This window comes from Manis javanica, chromosome 4, assembly GCF_040802235.1.
Source record: "Manis javanica isolate MJ-LG chromosome 4, MJ_LKY, whole genome shotgun sequence".
NCBI classification, from domain to species: Eukaryota; Metazoa; Chordata; class Mammalia; order Pholidota; family Manidae; genus Manis; species Manis javanica.
Window position 1 is genome coordinate 26,564,291 of NC_133159.1, and position 18,643 is coordinate 26,582,933.

The 18,643-nt window shown below is 40.8% G+C and overlaps 1 protein-coding gene across 7 annotated transcripts in view; it reads right to left on the reverse strand.

The window, feature by feature from the left end:
- ZMYM6 (zinc finger MYM-type containing 6) overlaps positions 1 to 18,643 on the reverse strand; it is an 88,187-nt gene that overhangs the window by 47,785 nt on the left and 21,759 nt on the right. For all 7 annotated transcript variants that reach the window (XM_036990676.2, XM_073233618.1, XM_036990674.2 and 4 more), the window contains 5 exons: positions 14,696 to 14,846; positions 13,948 to 14,120; positions 12,680 to 12,827; positions 11,329 to 11,469; positions 10,852 to 10,889 (listed from right to left, as the gene is read on the reverse strand). In XM_036990676.2, coding sequence (XP_036846571.2) covers positions 10,852 to 10,889; positions 11,329 to 11,469; positions 12,680 to 12,827; positions 13,948 to 14,120; positions 14,696 to 14,846 — 651 coding nt within the window. The remainder of the gene's footprint in view (positions 1 to 10,851; positions 10,890 to 11,328; positions 11,470 to 12,679; positions 12,828 to 13,947; positions 14,121 to 14,695; positions 14,847 to 18,643) is intronic.

Below are 18,643 nucleotides of genomic sequence, written 5' to 3' on the forward strand. Positions count from 1 at the left end.
ACTCCATGAAGGGACTAATGGTTACCAACAGGGAAGGTGGGATAGGGAAGGGTGGATGGGGAAGGAGGGAGAAGGGGATTGAGGGGTATTGTGATTAGTTCACATGGTGTGGGGGTGGGTCATGGGGAAGACAGTGTAGCAAAGAGAAGACAAGTAGTGACTCTGGCATCTTACTACACAGATGGACTGCAAGGGGGTATGGGGGGACTCGATAATATGGGTGAATTTAGCAACCACATTGTTTTTCTTGTCAAACCTTCATAAGAGTATATATCAATGATACCTTAATTTAAAAAATTGATCTGGGGGGGCGGAGCCAAGATGGCGGCGTGAGTAGAGCAGTGGAAATCTCCTCCCAAAAACACATAGAGCTATGAAAATATAACAAAGAAAAATCTTCCTAAAATAGAGACCACAGGACACAGGACAACATCCAGACCACATCCACACCTGCAAGAACCCAGCGCCTTGTGAAGGGGGTAAGATACAAGCCCCAGCCCGGCGGGACCCGAGCGCCCCTCCCCCCGGCTCCCGGCGGGTGGAGAGAAACCGGAGCGGTTTTTTTTTTTTTTTTTTTTGGCGAGCGCTTTTTGGAAGCCTTAGAGGGACGGGCCCCCGTTGCTGGGGAGGCAGGGTGGCGGGACCGGTGAGGAGGTGCCTGGGAACGGCGCCAGAGGACAGAGAATATCCCGCGTTTCTCCCTGCGAGACCTGGGGGCGGGTGCCTGAGACCGGTGCCTGAGGACGGAGGAGGTCGCGCGTTTTTCCCCTTTTTTTTTTTTTTTCTCTTTTTGGCGAGCGCTTTTTGGAAGCCTTGAAGGGACGGGGACCCCAGTGCTAGGGAGGCACGGTGGCGGGACTGGTGAGCGGGTGGCTGGGACCGGCGCCTGAGGACAAAGAATATCCCCCGTTTTTCCCTGCGGGACCGGTGGGCGGGTGCCTGAGACCGGCACTTGAGGACAGAGGAAATCACGCGTTTTTCCCCTTTTTTTTTTCTCTTTTCTGCGAGTGCTTTTTGGAAGCCTAAAAGGGACAGGGACCCCGGTGCTAGGGAGGCAGGGCGGCGGGACTGGTGAGCGGGTGCCTGGGACCGGCACCTGAGGACAAAGAATATCCCGCATTTTTCCATGTGGGACCGGTGGGTGGGTGCCTGAGACCAGCACCTGAGGACGGAAGAAATCGCGCGTTTTTCCCCTTTTTTTTTTCTCTCTTTTTGCCGAGTGCTTTTTGGAAGCCTTGAAGGGACAGGGACCCCGGTGCTAGGGAGGCAGGGCGGCGGGACTGGTGAGCGGGTGCGTGGGACCAGTGCCTGAGGACAAAGAATATTGAGCGTTCCTTCTCTGCGGGACCGGTGGGTGGGTGCTTTTTGGAAGCCTTGAAAGGACAGGGACCCTGGTGCTAGGGAGACAGGGCAGCAGGACCAGTGAGCGGGTGCCTGGGACCGGCACCTGAGGACAAAAAAAAAAAAAAAAAAATCGCTTGTTTTTTCCTTTTTTTCCTTTTTTTTTTCTCTTTGTTTCTGTTCCCTCTCTCATTGTTGCTGCTGTTGTTTTGGTTTGGAGAGTGCTTTTTGGAAATCTTAAAGGGGCAGGACTGGTCACTTAGACTAGAAGCAGGGAATCTGGGGATCTCTGGGCACTCTAACCCCCTGGGAGGCAGGGAGCACAGAGGCCCCTTACGGAGATAAATAGTCTCCTGGCTGCTCCCCCTCCAACGGGGCTCCACCATTTTGGAGGAACAGCCCCAGCCAGGCCAAGCCCACAGCAACAGCGGAGATAAACCCCAAAGCAACTGGGCAGGAAGCAGAAGCCCTGTCTGCGCACAGCTGCCCAGCACAAGCCACTAGAGGTCGCTATTCTCCCAGGAAAAGGCTACAAACCAACAAGAAGGGAAGCTCTTCCAGCGGTCACTTGTACCAGCTCTGCAAACTATCTCTATCACCATGAAAAGGCAAAACTACAGGCAGACAAAGATCACAGAGACAACACCTGAGAAGGAGACAGACCTAACTAGTCTTCCTGAAAAAGAATTCAAAATAAAAATCATGAACATGCTGACAGAGATGCAGAAAAAAATGCAAGAGCAATGGGATGAGATGCAGAGAAAAATGCAAGAGCAGTGGGATGAAGTCCGGAAGGAGATCACAGATGTCAGGAAAGAGATCACAGAAGTGAAACAATCCCTGGAAGGATTTATAAGCAGAATGGATAAGATGCAAGAGGCTATTGAAGGAATAGAAGCCAGAGAACAGGAACGTATAGAAGCTGATATAGAGAGAGATAAAAGGATCTCCAGGAATGAAACAACACTAAGAGAAATATGTGACCAATACAAAAGGAAAAACATTCGTATTATAGGGATACCAGAAGAGGAAGAAAGAGGAAAAGGGATAGAAAGTGTCTTTGAAGAAATAATTGCTGAAAACTTCCCCAAACTGGGGGAGGAAATAATCGAACAGACCATGGAATTATACAGAACCCCCAACAGAAAGGATCCAAGGAGGACAACACCAAGACACATAATAATTAAAATGGCAAGGATCAAGGACAAGGAAAGAGTTTTAAAGGCAGCTAGAGAGAAAAAGGTCACCTATAAAGGAAAACCAATCAGGCTAACATCAGACTTCTCAACAGAAACCCTACAGGCCAGAAGAGAATGGCATGATATACTTAATGCAATGAAACAGAAGGGCCTTGAACCAAGGATACTGTATCCAGCACGACTATCATTTAAATATGATGGTGGGATCAAACAATTCCCAGACAAGCAAAAGCTGAGGGAATTTGCTTCCCACAAACCACCTCTACAGGGCATCCTACAGGGACTGCTCTAGATGGGAGCACCCCTAAAAAGAGCACAGAACAAAACACACAACATATGAAGAATGGAGGAGGAGGAATAAGAAGGGAGAGAAGAAAAGACTCTCCAGACAGTGTATATAACAGCTCAATAAGCGAGCTAAGTTAGGCAGTAAGATACTAAAGAAGCTAACCTTGAACCTTTGGTAACCACGAATCTAAAGCCTGCAATGGCAATAAGTACATATCTTTCAATAGTCACCCTAAATGTAAATGGACTTAATGCACCAATCAAAAGACATAGAGTAATAGAATGGATAAAAAAGCAAGACCCATCTATATGCTGCTTACAAGAAACTCACCTTAAACCCAAAGATAAGCATAGACTAAAAGTCAAGGGATGGAAAAACATATTTCAGGCAAACAACAGTGAGAAGAAAGCAGGGGTTGCAGTACTAATATCAGACAAAATAGACTTCAAAACAAAGAAAGTAACAAGAGATAAAGAAGGCCACTACATAATGATAAAGGGCTTAGTCCAACAAGAGGATATAACCATTCTAAATATATATGCACCCAATACAGGAGCACCAGCATATGTGAAGCAAATACTAACAGAACTAAAGAGGGAAATAGACTGCAATGCATTCATTGTAGGAGACTTCAACACACCACTCACCCCAAAGGATAGATCCACCGGGCAGAAAATAAGTAAAGACACACAGGCACTGAACAACACACTAGAACAGATGGACCTAATAGACATCTATAGAACTTTACATCCAAAAGCAACAGGATATACATTCTTCTCAAGTGCACATGGAACATTCTCCAGAATAGACCACATACTAGCTCACAAAAAGAGCCTCAGTAAATTCCACAATATTGAAATTCTACCAACCAATTTTTCAGACCACAAAGGTATGAAAGTAGAAATAAATTCTACAAAGAAAACAAAAAGGCTCACAAACACATGGAGGCTTAACAACATGCTACTAAATAATCAATGGATCAATGAACAAATCAAAATAGAGATCAAGGAATATATAGAAACAAATGACAACAACAACACTAAGCCCCAACTTCTGTGGGATGCAGCGAAAGCAGTCTTAAGAGGAAAGTATATAGCAATCCAGGCACACTTGAAGAAGGAAGAACAATCCCAAATGAATAGTCTAACATCACAACTATTAAAACTGGAAAAAGAAGAACAAATGAGGCCTAAAGTCAGCAGAAGGAGGGACATAATAAAGATCAGAGAAGAAATAAACAAAATTGAGAAGAATAAAACAATAGCAAAAATCAACGAAACCAAGAGCTGGTTCTTTGAGAAAATAAACAAAATAGATAAGCCTCTAGCCCAACTTATTAAGAGAAAAAGAGAGTCAACACAAATCAACATAATCAGAAATGAGAATGGAAAAATCACGACAGACTCCACAGAAATACAAAGAATTATTAAAGACTACTATGAAAACCTATATGCCAACAAGCTGGAAAACCTAGAAGAAATGGACAACTTCCTAGAAAAATACAACCTCCCAAGACTGACCAAGGAAGAAACACAAAAGTTAAACAAACCAATTACAAGCAAAGAAATTGAAACAGTAATCAAAAAACTACCCAAGAACAAAACCCCGGGGCCGGACGGATTTACCTCGGAATTTTATCAGACACACAGAGAAGACATAATACCCATTCTCCTTAAAGTGTTCCACAAAATAGAAGAAGAGGGAATACTCCCAAACTCATTCTATGAAGCCAACATCACCCTAATACCAAAACCAGGAAAAGACCCCACCAAAAAAGAAAATTACAGACCAATATCCCTGATGAATGTAGATGCAAAAATACTCAATAAAATATTAGCAAACAGAATTCAACAGTATATCAAAAGGATCACACACCATGACCAAGTGGGGTTCATCCCAGGGATGCAAGGATGGTACAACATTCGAAAATCCATCAACATCATCCACCACATCAACAAAAAGAAAGACAAAAACCACATGATCATCTCCATAGATGCTGAAAAAGCATTTGACAAAATTCAACATCCATTCATGATAAAAACTCTCAGCAAAATGGGAATAGAGGGCAAGTACCTCAACATAATAAAGGCCATATATGATAAACCCACAGCCAGCATTATACTGAACAGCGAGAAGCTGAAAGCATTTCCAATGAGATCGGGAACCAGACAGGGATGCCCACTCTCCCCACTGTTATTTAACATAGTACTGGAGGTCCTAGCCACGGCAATCAGACAAAACAAAGAAATACAAGGAATCCAGATTGGTAAAGAAGAAGTTAAACTGTCACTATTTGCAGATGATATGATACTGTACATAAAAAACCCTAAAGACTCCACTCCAAAACTACTAGAACTGATATCGGAATACAGCAAAGTTGCAGGATACAAAATCAACACACAGAAATCTGTAGCTTTCCTATACACTAACAACGAATCAATAGAAAGAGAAATCAGGAAAACAATTCCATTCACCATTGCATCAAAAAGAATAAAATACCTAGGAATAAACCTAACCAAGGAAGTGAAAGACTTACACTCTGAAAACTACAAGTCACTCTTAAGAGAAATTAAAGGGGACACTAATAAATGGAAACTCATCCCATGCTCATGGCTAGGAAGAATTAATATCGTCAAAATGGCCATCCTGCCGAAAACAATATACAAATTTGATGCAATCCCTCTCAAATTACCAGCAACATTCTTCAATGAATTGGAACAAATAATTCAAAAATTCATATGGAAACACCAAAGACCCCGAATAGCCAAAGCAATCCTGAAAAAGAAGAATAAAGTAGGGGGGATCTCACTCCCCAACTTCAAGCTCTACTACAAAGCCATAGTAATCAAGACAATTTGGTACTGGCACAAGAACAGAGCCACAGACCAGTGGAACAGATTAGAGACCCCAGAAATTAACCCAAACATATATGGTCAATTAATATTTGATAAAGGAGCCATGGACATACAATGGCAAAATGACAGTCTCTTCAACAGATGGTGCTGGCAAAACTGGACAGCTACATGTAGGAGAATGAAACTGGACCATTGTCTAACCCCATATACAAAGGTAAGCTCAAAATGGATCAAAGACCTGAATGTAAGTCACGAAACCATTAAACTCTTGGAAAAAAACATAGGCAAAAACCTCTTAGATATAAACATGAGTGATCTCTTCTTGAACATATCTCCCCGGGCAAGGAAAACAACAGCAAAAATGAGCAAGTGGGACTACATTAAGCTGAAAAGCTTCTGTACAGCGAAAGACACCATCAATAGAACAAAAAGGAACCCTACAGTATGGGAGAATATATTTGAAAATGACAGATCTGATAAAGGCTTGACGTCCAGAATATATAAAGAGCTCACACGCCTCAACAAACAAAAAACAAATAACCCAATTAAAAAATGGGCAGAGGAACTGAACAGACAGTTCTCCAAAAAAGAAATACAGATGGCCAAGAGACACATGAAAAGATGCTCCACATCGCTAATTATCAGAGAAATGCAAATTAAAACTACAATGAGGTATCACCTCACACCAGTAAGGATAGCTGCCATCCAAAAGACAAACAACAACAAATGTTGGCGAGGCTGTGGAGAAAGGGGAACCCTCCTACACTGCTGGTGGGAATGTAAATTAGTTCAACCATTGTGGAAAGCAGTATGGAGGTGCATCAAAATGCTCAAAACAGACCTACCATTTGACCCAGGAATTCCACTCCTAGGAATTTACCCTAAGAACGCAGCAATCAAGTTTGAGAAAGACAGATGCACTCCTATGTTTATCGCAGCACTATTTACAATAGCCAAGAATTGGAAGCAACCTAAATGTCCATCTGTAGATGAATGGATAAAGAAGATGTGGTACATATACACAATGGAATACTACTCAGCCATAAGAAGTGGAAAAATCCAACCATTTGCAGCAACATGGATGGAGCTGGAGAGTATTATGCTCAGTGAAATAAGCCAAGCGGAGAAAGAGAAATACCAAATGATTTCACTCATCTGAGGAGTATAGGAACAAAGGAAAAACTGAAGGAACAAAACAGCAGCAGAATTACAGAACCCAAAAATGGACTAACAGGTACCAAAGGGAAAGGAACTGGGGAGGATGGGTGGGCAGGGAGGGATAAGGTGGGGGAAGAAGAAGGGGGGTATTAAGATTAGCATGCATGGGGGGGAGGGAGAAAGGGGAGGGTGGGCTGCACAACACAGAGAGGATAAGTAGTGACTCTACCACATTTTGCTAAGCTGATGGACAGTAACCGTAATGTGGTTGTTAGGGGGGACCTGATATAGGGGAGAGCATAGTAAACATAGTATTCTTCAGGTAAGTGTAGATTAAAAATTTAAAAAAAAAAAGAAAGAAAGAAAGAAAAGGGGGATTACTCCTTAACAGGATAAAACTATTGGTAAATCAAAGATCAACGCATGCTTTAAATATCCTTAATGTTGATCACTTAAAGGGTGTCAGATGATCAGCTATGGAGGTACTCTTTTCTGATAATATTCCTTTCTCTTAATTAAAAAAAAAAAAAAAAAAAAAAAAGCAGTTACTGTGTGCTGACCTCCAATGAGTTCTGCACAGTGGTATAGAGGGCATGTCAAAGTGTGGGCAAAGGGTCTGTTTGTTTCTACGCAGAAGATCAAGGCCTAGCTTGGATACCCAGAAAATGAACTAAGATACGATATGAGGAGGAGCTTCCGGCATCAGCACTCTCTGGAGGACTCGTGCCGGGGGGTGATCATCAAAAAGCCTCCACAGGGATCCGGACGATGCTGCGGTTGTGGCTGCATCCAGCCCACCATCTCCTGGACTTGCCATAAGAAGGAGGAGGGAGATGTCTAGGCTGGCATATGCATACAGTGAGACAACGAATTTGACTGGATCTGTACTGTTGGAACTCAACCAGGAGTTGGGAGGGGTGCAAGTTGTAGCACCCCAAAATCTCATGACTATAGACTATCTATGGTTAAAAGAACATATGGGATGTGAACAGATCCCAGAAATGGGCTGCTTTAATTTGTCTGATGGTTCAAGTACAGTTGGACAATATCCATCATATCATAGATAAATTTTCACAAATGCCTAGGGTGCCTAAATGGTTTTCTTAGCTTCACTGGAGATGGCTGGTAATTATAGATTTGCTTTGTTTATGTCACCGTATTCCTATTATGTTAATATGTGTGTGCAAATTAGTTAGTAGTTTAAAACCTATACATACTTAAGGTACTATACAAGAAGATATGTCAAAGAAATAATCAATCCTCCCAAGTTTCCTTCATATGCTACATCTATAGCTTTTCTTCTTCCTTCCTAATTACAAACCTTAAATAGAATTCGTGCCTCATATCGAATTTACCGAGTATCATAATTCCTCCAGGTGGTAAAGATACCTCGAGACAAGTGCTGGGCATAGAAGCCACAGGGCATAAATCTGCAAAGAAGTAAAAAGCTAACCTTTGCAAACAATATGGCTTCTCTCTCACTTACCAACTTTACATTTCCCTGTATGGCCCCGGAAGATGACTGGTTAGCCAGAGACGGGTAAGATTCCTCAAGGGAGGAACAACCTAAGACAGGCACAGTCGCAGGGGGGCCATCAGGTGAGAATTTGGGGATCAACAGAGGTGAGGCTCAGAACCTCACCCCCCCTGCTTTGAGAGAAATCTTCTGCATCCGTGGATGTCTCGCTGCCCTTGTCTAGCCTGGATTAATACTTAGTCCATAGGCACACACCTGATCATCTGATCATCTATATTTGCCTTCTTACAGCACTAAACTATGTTTTCTACCTTTATCTTGCATCTACCTACCACTTCAGCATTTTATTAAAAATAAAAATAATAATAATAATAGGAGAAATGTGGGATCAACATATAAATCAAGTACAAAAATCAAATGAATATTCATATTTGACCTGATGGTTTATAGGTCATATTGCATGATCAAAACCGAAAGTTTCTGTGATGAATGCCCTTGTACTGTTCACCATGTAAGAATTTATTCACTCTGTAAGAATTCGTTCACCATGTAAGAACTTGTTCGTTATGCTTCAGAAGATTGGAGACTGACGAGAATTAGGCTTGAGATGGATTAATGATTGTACATTGAGCATTGACCCCCCTATTTTATTGTTGTTAACAACCATTTGATCAATAAATATGAGAGATGCCCTCTCAAAAAAAAAAAAAAAAAAAAAAATTGATCTGATGTGGTTTGTTTTCCTCATTTTTTTTCACTGGGGATTCCTCGATATGCAGACCTACTGTCCATTTTTCACCTTGCCACTACGTAACAGCAACTCACATCTGGATCACCTTCAAAAACAGCAATTGTTGCTGAAACACAGTCAAAAGCTTTTGCTAGTTACTTCACTGTTGACAGTGGTAAAGGCCCATGCTAATTGCAAGGGCCCTCTTTCTGCTACCTCTGTTTCTCTAATTCTAGCAAGTCTTCCTTTATTAATCCATGGGAACATCCTAAGCAACATTTCAACATCCCCTTCACCAACCTTTCACAGATTTACCTTCTTAACTACTTTCACAGATTCTTTATTAGGCAGATCTTATGTTTTCTTCCAAGTTAAAGCCTCTTTTAAGTTATGGGGAAGCTGAAATGTTTTGATAGTTTCAGAGTTAACAGATATAGCTTGCCTGCTCATTTTTGTATTTGTAAAACCTTGGTGGACTTTATAATTAGAAAACCAGCCATGACTTGCAGTAAACTTTTTGTCTCACTGTCACTATCTTTCAAATCATCAAAAAATACTTCAGGCCTTAGCATGGCCTTAGGGGTGTATTATGACAGAACTGAGCTTGCAGCCATGTTGCCAAGATTCATCCATTTTTTCCATTATACTTGCCTGGTTATAAGATAATTTCATGAGCTAAAGGGTGTATCTGCTTTAATGCTGCTTTTGTTTTTTTTTTTGAGCATTATTTCTAATATTGTGCAGGGTGCACTCTTAAATATACAGCATGGGGTATCAAAGCAGTGGCCTGGCTTTCTCTGAAGAGTTTTATCACATCTAACTTCTGTTCTAAATTTACTGAATTTTGGGCACACTCTTTAGCACTAGTACCACCACTTCACGAACCTGAATGACACTGTTATATTGTAGTAAAAAAAGATTTTAATTGAATCAAGAGCAAATGTTAAAGAGAGCAGCAGTCATTAAAAACATTAACCTAAAATCTGACACATTAGGTTCATGTGTTATTGATAAAGGATGATGGGAATTGTGTTTTCTGCTAAAGTGATGTTGACACAGGAAAATGACACCGTTTGCAATCTTTTCAGCTAACCAGATTTGAAGTTACACATTTTTTCAAAAAATTTATTTTGATTTTGGGAAATTTTATAGTATTTCCAATTTGAGACATAAAGTAGAAATTTAAATAGATTTTTACTTGCACTGTGTTCAGCCTCACCTAATTTGAAGATGCACAAAATGACACTACATTGAACTTTTTCAAAAGAATTTCTAGTCTAAAACAAAAATACTTGAATGTATTAAGAGAAAAATAAGCAACCAGATGTAATTAACACATATTTAAAGAAGGAGTCAGAACATAAACAATAAAATAAATCAGAAATGCATTCTTACAAATGATCTAACTTAAAGACTTGAAAATAAAATCAGTGCATATTACTCGACTTTTTAAAAAGACTAAGCTGAATGTTTAGTACACATGGTGTGGGGGATCACAGGGAGAACAGTGTAGCACAGAGAAGGCACACAGTGAATCAGTGGCATCTTGCTGCACTGATGGACAGTGACCGCATTGGGGTATGGGTGGGGACTAGATAATATGGGTAAATGTAGTAACCACATTGTATTTTCATGTGACACCTTCATAAGAGTGTATATCAATCATACCTTAATAAAAAAATTTTTAAAAAAAGACTAAGCTGAATTCAGAATAGTACTCAGATATATATTAGAAGGCTATGTCCAAAATGAAAATAAACCCAAATGACATTATGAGGAATAATATTAACAATAAAACTTACACTTTCAATGATCTTTGCTGCCTCTTTAATAACTGCACCTGTTACAAATCAAAACATACATTATCCCCAGAACATAAAGAAGTAAACATTAAAACCAAGAAGTTGCTTTCCTCTCACTAATGTAGGCTCAAGTCTATTCCAGAATTTCTCAAAAATAAGGTCCAAGGACACTTGTCATCAGTATTACCTGGGCTGCCTTGTTAAAGGAAGAACCCTGGGACTCAGCCCCATCCTATGGCATTAGAATTTCCAATGGTAACAGTAGCTCTATTACAATTGTTTGGGTTTTTTAAGAAATAGACTATACATACCACTTCCTGCCTTACCCAGGCCATTTGCTTGTTACCCACTTCCCTTAGAGATACAGAGGCATATTTCAACATGTATGTGTAAATGTAAATATTACAAGAAGAGTTACTTAGACTAGACAATACTTACCTCTTCAGTTTAACCAAAAGCCTTTACACCAAGTCTTACCTTTTAAGACACCATCAGTGCTCGCCCTGGGCTGGGCAGGAGGTATTTTTGCCAATGAAACCACATTGGTTATAACTGGAGTTGTGTTTGTCCTTGAAGAGGGAAATTTCACTGAAGCAGTGAGCGCCTTAGAAATATTTCCTAATTAAAATAAACAAGAAGGTAAGACCTAGTAAAAACAAAAGTGTCACACAAAAAACCCCTGTTTAGCAAGTAAGTTTTCAAGGTGCACTGCAAACATCTAACTCTGTATAACTCTGTGATTCTGGGTCAGATTAGCGTTCACTTGGTTCTCTCTAAAGAGAGCCTGATTCTCTAAAATTATAACTTCAAATGTTATTCAACAGGTAAAAATATAGGAACTAGTTTCAGGATTAACTGGGCTTTTCTATCATTGAATATTAAAACTACTACACCTAAACTTGCTTCAAGTGAAAATTTAACAATTTTTATAAATAAGTTGGTGAAGTAACTGTCCATCCACATAAGAACACTGGTTTTGTTAACCACATTATAGAATGAAAATTCCACCACCAATCTGACTAGTCTTAGAGAGAATGGATAACACAAAAGATTAGCACAAGATATATGGGACTAAGGTAATGATTAATAAGATTGCAAAGGCAAACGAGGGCCAGGCTTTAAGGGCAGAGCATACAGATTCTGTCAATTCAGCAGCACTCCAGGCTTAGATCAGAGAACAGAACATCAAATGTTTTAAATCTAACTTGGAGAAATGCTACTTAGGGGAGCTACTTTAGGAACATGTCCATATCTATCTACTTGTCTGGATATTTTGACCGTATTAGCTGTACTACTTGCAAAATTATTTTATTCTTAGCCAAGAGAAACTTTACTAACCATGAAGAACTGGTCTACTTTATTTTGTTTTTATATAATTAATGTGTTCTTTTTTCCTTGGCTACAAGCAAGTTCTGGATCAAACCTTATGCCAGACACAGCAACCATACTAACATACTTATATCCTCTCCCTTTGTTTGCCTTGATTTTCTATTTTCATTTCTAGTTTATTGGATCACATATATCCCTTAGTGTAAGTTATTTATGTAGAGATGAATTCAATCAAAAGCAATCAAATCTAATTTTACTATAAAATTAGTCCTTATACATTTATTGATGCCTTGGTATGTTTGATTATGATAGCAAAAGGCATCAGGGTTAATTTTCCCTCAAAGGCAATCTTTAAGGATTGTTACAGGAAAATTTAAGGAAATTCAGCCTACTTCAAACCAGTGAATTTTGTTTTTATTATATTATTTATAGTTGTGGGTGCTAATGGTATATCCAAACAATGACATAAAGATCCCACACTAGCCAAGTTTAACTTTACCTTTATTTTGTGAAAGAGGGTCATTCATAACTTCCTGATCACAAAACTCCAAGACACAAAGCAGGTTACAGAAACGTTTGATGTTTCCTTGCCATTTTATGGACTCACTTAACTTACCCTGTCGTTTACAACCATCACATTTGGCCATCTGAAAAAGAAATATAAGACAGGATAGGCTTAACACTATAAAATAACATAAAGATAACTAATAATAAAACAAGAGGCACTATAAAAACAGGATATATGTCAGTCAAAATCACAAAATGCAAGGTTCCTACCTTAAAATATTGTGGTTAAAATATATACACTGTATATTATAATGTGTTTTATATAGATGACTTCCATCAAAAGAACTTTTATCTCCTGTTTTCAAAATTACCAATGGAGAAATCTAAAGATAGTTCAGTTTTTATAAAGTTAGGAGGCAGCATAATGCAGCAGAAAGAATATGGGTTTTGGAGTCATAAAGACTTTGCTTCATCAACCAGTACCTAACTATCCTTTGTCTTAAGCTCCGAGATAGGGCCTCGTCATACGATTATGAAAGAGACATGCCACCTCCTGCAAAAATTCTGTTTTGTGGGAAGGTAGACAAGTGAGCAAGTGCTGTGGTTTCACTGCAGTGTTACAGCTGCTGGCTGGTTTTCACCTCTAGCTTCTTCAAGGGAACATTACTTAGCCTCCCTGGACCTTACTCTTTCCCTTATTTATAAACTGGCAATAAAATACCTACCTCTTGGGATTGTGGTGAAGGTTAAATGAAGCATTAATTATGAATTAATTAATTTGAATGTGATCACCTATAAATTAATTCAATTAAGCGTAGCTTTCATTGTTAGTCTTTCAAAAACGTGATTTTTTTTTAAAAGGAAGTGGTTGTAATCAGTCATAGTCATTTGACCTATGAAGTGAGAGAGAACAAGGTCTGACTTCAAATTTCACCCAGGAACCTTTTGAATGAGAGCCACTTAACACAACAGAACTATGTTCTAATTTGAAAGAACTAAAAGTTATAAATAAGGTCAATGTGCCTTCAAGAAAACAAAAAATAAAAAGAACATATCCTCAAACAACAACAAAGTCTGCAGAAATCCTATACTTTTTATCCCAAAGATTTCATGTTTCTATTCAATTCAAGTTTGCCTTAGGAGCTCATAATTTATTTTACCCAGTTCTAAACATCAAATTTTTCTTCACATAATCTGAACATAGTTTAAATAGAAACTAATTTGTACTAACTTTAGAAAGCCAAAGTATGTTACATTTACCTGATTAAACAGAACTATAAATTTGGACATGCAGTCATCACAACAAAACTCTTCTAACTTGCCCTCGAATCGATTTTCCACCAAGTTAGGGGATGTCTGTGAACAATAACTGCACATCTTACAATAGTTTCCCCATCGTTCTCCAAAGTCACGGGCAGAAAGGAATTTGCAAACTGACCACCAGAAAGGAAGAAAGAAACACCAAATTTACATTAACCTGAAGGAGGTAGAGAGAGCTTATACAGTCTGAGATACCTTAGGCTAATTTCTAAATACTTGACACAATTACCTGGCTCTAGGTTAAAAAATAGTCTCTATATTCATGAAACAAAGTCCTATCACTATCTAAATATACTTTCAATATTACGCCATCTATATTCAGACACATCAAATATAGTAAAGTTTCTAAAACCAAGAAGCAGTAATTGTTTAAGTCACCTCTTTACAAAGGGATACAAAAAGAAAAAAGATCTCTGGATATAACTAAACTTATGAAGAGATTTTTCTATACTTTATATTAATACCATTGATCTAATTATATTTTAAAAGTGTTTCTTTATTGAGATTATCGTAACATTTAGAAGGACAGACTTTAAAGTTAAGTAACATCCCAATTTAGAAGGACTCAAATTATACCTAATAAACAGAAATTATTTGAAAATTAATTGTAACTTAACAGCCCAACTCATCAAGAATTACTTCATACCAAGCTCATGCTCTGTAGATAAAAGTGAACTTTTTTCTTTACCTTCACTACAGAATGGCTTGTCAACCCCCGAGAATCGGACAGTCTCCTTGATAATTTTCTGCAGCTTACAGTAGTGACACATTGCCATAACTTTATTTTTCTTTTTGTATTCATCAGAGCAAGTCTTGCCACAAAACAGAAACATTTTACCCTACGGAGAAAGAGCAATTATTAACATCTTATTAAAAAGTTACTTTCTCTTTAAGAAACCCTCTTCCTTTTCATTTCAAAGCAAACTGACTGTCAAAGATGAAAGACAAAAATTCTATGTGGGGTGGAGCCTTATGATGGAGGAGGAGGAAGGCAGGACAGAAACCTCCTCCCACACACATACCAAGGAAGCAACTACAGCAAATACAACTAACCCTGAAAACAACCTGAGGACTGCAGAACAAACCACCTAGACCTGGAGAAGAGAAGATCATAAAAAAAAGGGTAAAGTGGCAGAGCCACCACCAAGAGGGATCCCAGCCCTTCCCCATCCCAGCCCACAGGAGGGAGGAAGATTAAAGGAACAGAGATGGGATAGGTGCCCAGGAAATCTGCACATCTGGCCCCAGAGATTTGCTCTGGGAACAAGAGTCCACATTGCATTGGGTTCTGGTGATTAGCAGGAGTTGGACACCAGGGACAGGAGGAACACTCTGGGAGGCTGAAACTCCAGCCCCTGTGGAAGACAAGCATGCTCTGCTAGTCCCACCAAGACCGAACACAGAGGCAGCAGTTTGAAAGACTGGCCAGTAATGGGAAGGGTGCCAGAGGGCCGAGGACTGGATGGGACTGTTTCTGCAGGAGAAAGAGCAAGTGGGCGATACCTCCCCAGCCCTCCCTTAGCCCAGCAGGTCGAGCACTCTCAGGAGCCCCAGGTGCTCCATCCCCCTCACTGGCAGCTCAGGCCCCAGGCGCCTCCAACACACCAGTCCACACAGCCCAGCCCACTCAGCCCAGCAGCCACTGGCTTTGCTGCCTGGTGGCCACGGGGAGACTCTCCCAGCTTTCACAGTCCTGTTTCAGCCCAATGGGCAGATGCCTGCAGGAGCCAGTTCCAAATGCTCCTTCCTCCCCACCAGTTGCCAAGCTGGGTGCTGTGCACCTCACTGCTGCTAGAGGAAGCCCATGGGATGTGCTGCTGCAGTAGCTGTGTGCCAGCAGCCTCCTCACCAGGGCAGCCTCCCATTGCCCGACTGCCTTTCCCAGCTCACCCACACACGCCCCCCACCACCACACACATCCTGCTGCCACTGTGAGACTGCAGGCCCTTCCACCATGGGACTCGCTGCCTACGCAGGCCCACGTCCTCCCACCACACTAATGTCTGCCACTGCCAAGCACCCAAGGGCTCCACAACCAGGTGACATGCCACCACCAAGAGCCCATGCACCCTGCCATTGTGCAACTCACCCTGCAAGTACCCCACCCACCCCATTAACCCAGCAGTCCTGCCATCGCTGCAGGGCAGGCAGAGGGAGGACCTGCCCAGAAAAATTCCAGCAGAAACCACTGTTCTGATCACATAGGACTAGTTGAGGCAAACCACTAGCCTTAGTAGACAGAGATAAATCACTGCCAGCAGACAGACAGAAAGATGACCCTACATATTGCCCACCAATAGCAATGGGCTCCACAGCAAAGGCACTGGAGAGGATATGAGTTCTGAGCTTCTGGGAACCACAGGATGCCTTCTGCATAAAGCCATTACTCTCTAAATCAGGAAGTATAGAAAATCTATCTAGTACAAAGAAGAAACACAGAAACCCTGACAAAATGAGGAGGCAGAGGAGTATGTTACAAATAAAACTATAGGATAAGACACCAGAAGAGGGCTAAATGAAATGGAGATCATCAATCTTCTTGATAAAGATTTCCAAGTAAAAGTTATATATATATATACTCACTGATCTGCAGAAATATACTCAATATCTCAGGAAGGACTTCAACAAAGAGATAAAAGAACTGAAGAACATTAACTAAAGTGAAACACAAAATGGAGGGAATGAATAACAGACTGCTGCAGTAGAGGAGACAATGAGATGCAAATTAGAGAACAGGTGTACAACAAAGCTGAGGAAAAGAGAGAAAAAAGAATCTTTAGGAATGAAAGGATAAGACAGCTGTGTGACCAATCCAAGCAAAACAATATTCACATAATAGGGGTACCAGAAGGAGAGAAAAGAGAGACAAAGGAATAGAAAGTCTCTTTGAGGAAATAATTCCAGACACTCAAGTCATGGAAGCTCAGGGAGCCACTAACAAAAGGAAGCCCAGCAAGACAACACCAAGACATATAATAATGAAAATGGCAGAGATTAAGGATAATGAAAGAATATTGAAAGTAGCCAGAGAGAGGAAAAAAGATTACTTATAAGGAAACCCCATCAGGGTATCAGCAGACTTCTCAGCAGCAACTTTACAAGCAAGAAGGGAATGGCATAAAAATATTTAATTGAAACAGAAGGACCTTAAACCAAGAATCATCTACCTAGCAAGATTATCATTTACATTTGAAGCAGGGGTTAAACAACTTCCAGAAAAAGGAAGGCTCAAAGAATTTATAACAACAAAACCAGCATTACAGGGTATGTTAAAAGGACTGCTATAGGTGGAAATGTTCCTAAGGCTAACTAGTTTTGATTATGACATCTAATACATACAGTATGGAGGAGGAAGAATCAAAAAAGAACTCATAGACTGTGTTTGAAGTAGGGATATCATCAACTTAATAGAGACTATTATACAGTAAGGAAGCTATCCTTGAACCTTTCAGAACCACAAAACTAAAGCCTATTAAATGATAACACAAAAAATTAAAAGAGAATTCCAACCACAGCATTAAAGAAAACCATCAAATAACAAGAGAAGAGTATAAGAGAGGAAGAAAGAAACAGAGAGGAGCTATAAAAATGACAAGAAAACAATTAATAAAATGGCAATGAGTACATACCTATCAATAATTACCTTAAATGTAAATAGACTGAATGCACCAATCCAAAGACACAAAGTGGCAGAATGCATAGAGAAACTAAGGCTCCTGATTGGATTAAAGATGGCAGCATGAGAGGTGAGACAGAGACCTCCACCTAAAACCACATATAATAGGAAATAAAATTCATACAACTACTCCCGAAAGAGAAACAGGAAAGATGGCTGCACCAAACTGGAGGAAAGAACAGACCCCACAGAACAGGGTAACATATCAAAGCCGTGACCCAGCAGGACCCAAAGCACCTCCCCCACCCCAGCTCACTGGCAGGAGGAAGAGAAACAGCGGGGAGGGAGTGGCCTGGGACTGCTGAACACCTAGCCCTGGAGATTTGCTCTGGGAGCAGGAACCAATATTGCATGGTGCTCTGGTGATCAGTGGGGATGGAAAGCTAAGACAGGCGGAATACCTCAAGAGACTGAGATTCCAGCTGCTTGTGGAAAACAGGGATCCATATCCAGCTGATCTGGGCAGGCAGTCTGAGAGACTTCCTAAAAGCAAGAGGGCTGATAAAGGGGCAAGGATTGCAACAGAGCTTACTGCGCAGGAGAAAGGACAGGCAGACAAAATTGTCAGAGTACACTTGCCCAACAGATTGGAACTTTCATGATCCTCAGGCATTCCATCCCCCTGGCTGGCGACACAGGTCCAAGGTGCCCCACCATGGTACGCAGCCTGCTGCGCTTTCCTCCAGGCCAGCCCACACGTGGCTAGCAAAACAGCAAACCCTGCCCTGGCATCAGGCCTGCCAGAGGTAAGCGCCGCCTATAGCACCTACAAACACAAAGCAGAGAGGCTTATACCTGTGTGTTCCACCCAGTGGTTCTGGCAGTGGAGACAGGCATAGATAGCAGCTGGGAAGCAGGAAACAGCTCTTTCCTACCCCCAAATACCAACACTGCTCCCCTGCAACCCCCGACATTGCTCCAGGGCCTGAGCAGTTCCAGAGAGTAGAGCTTCTGGGCACT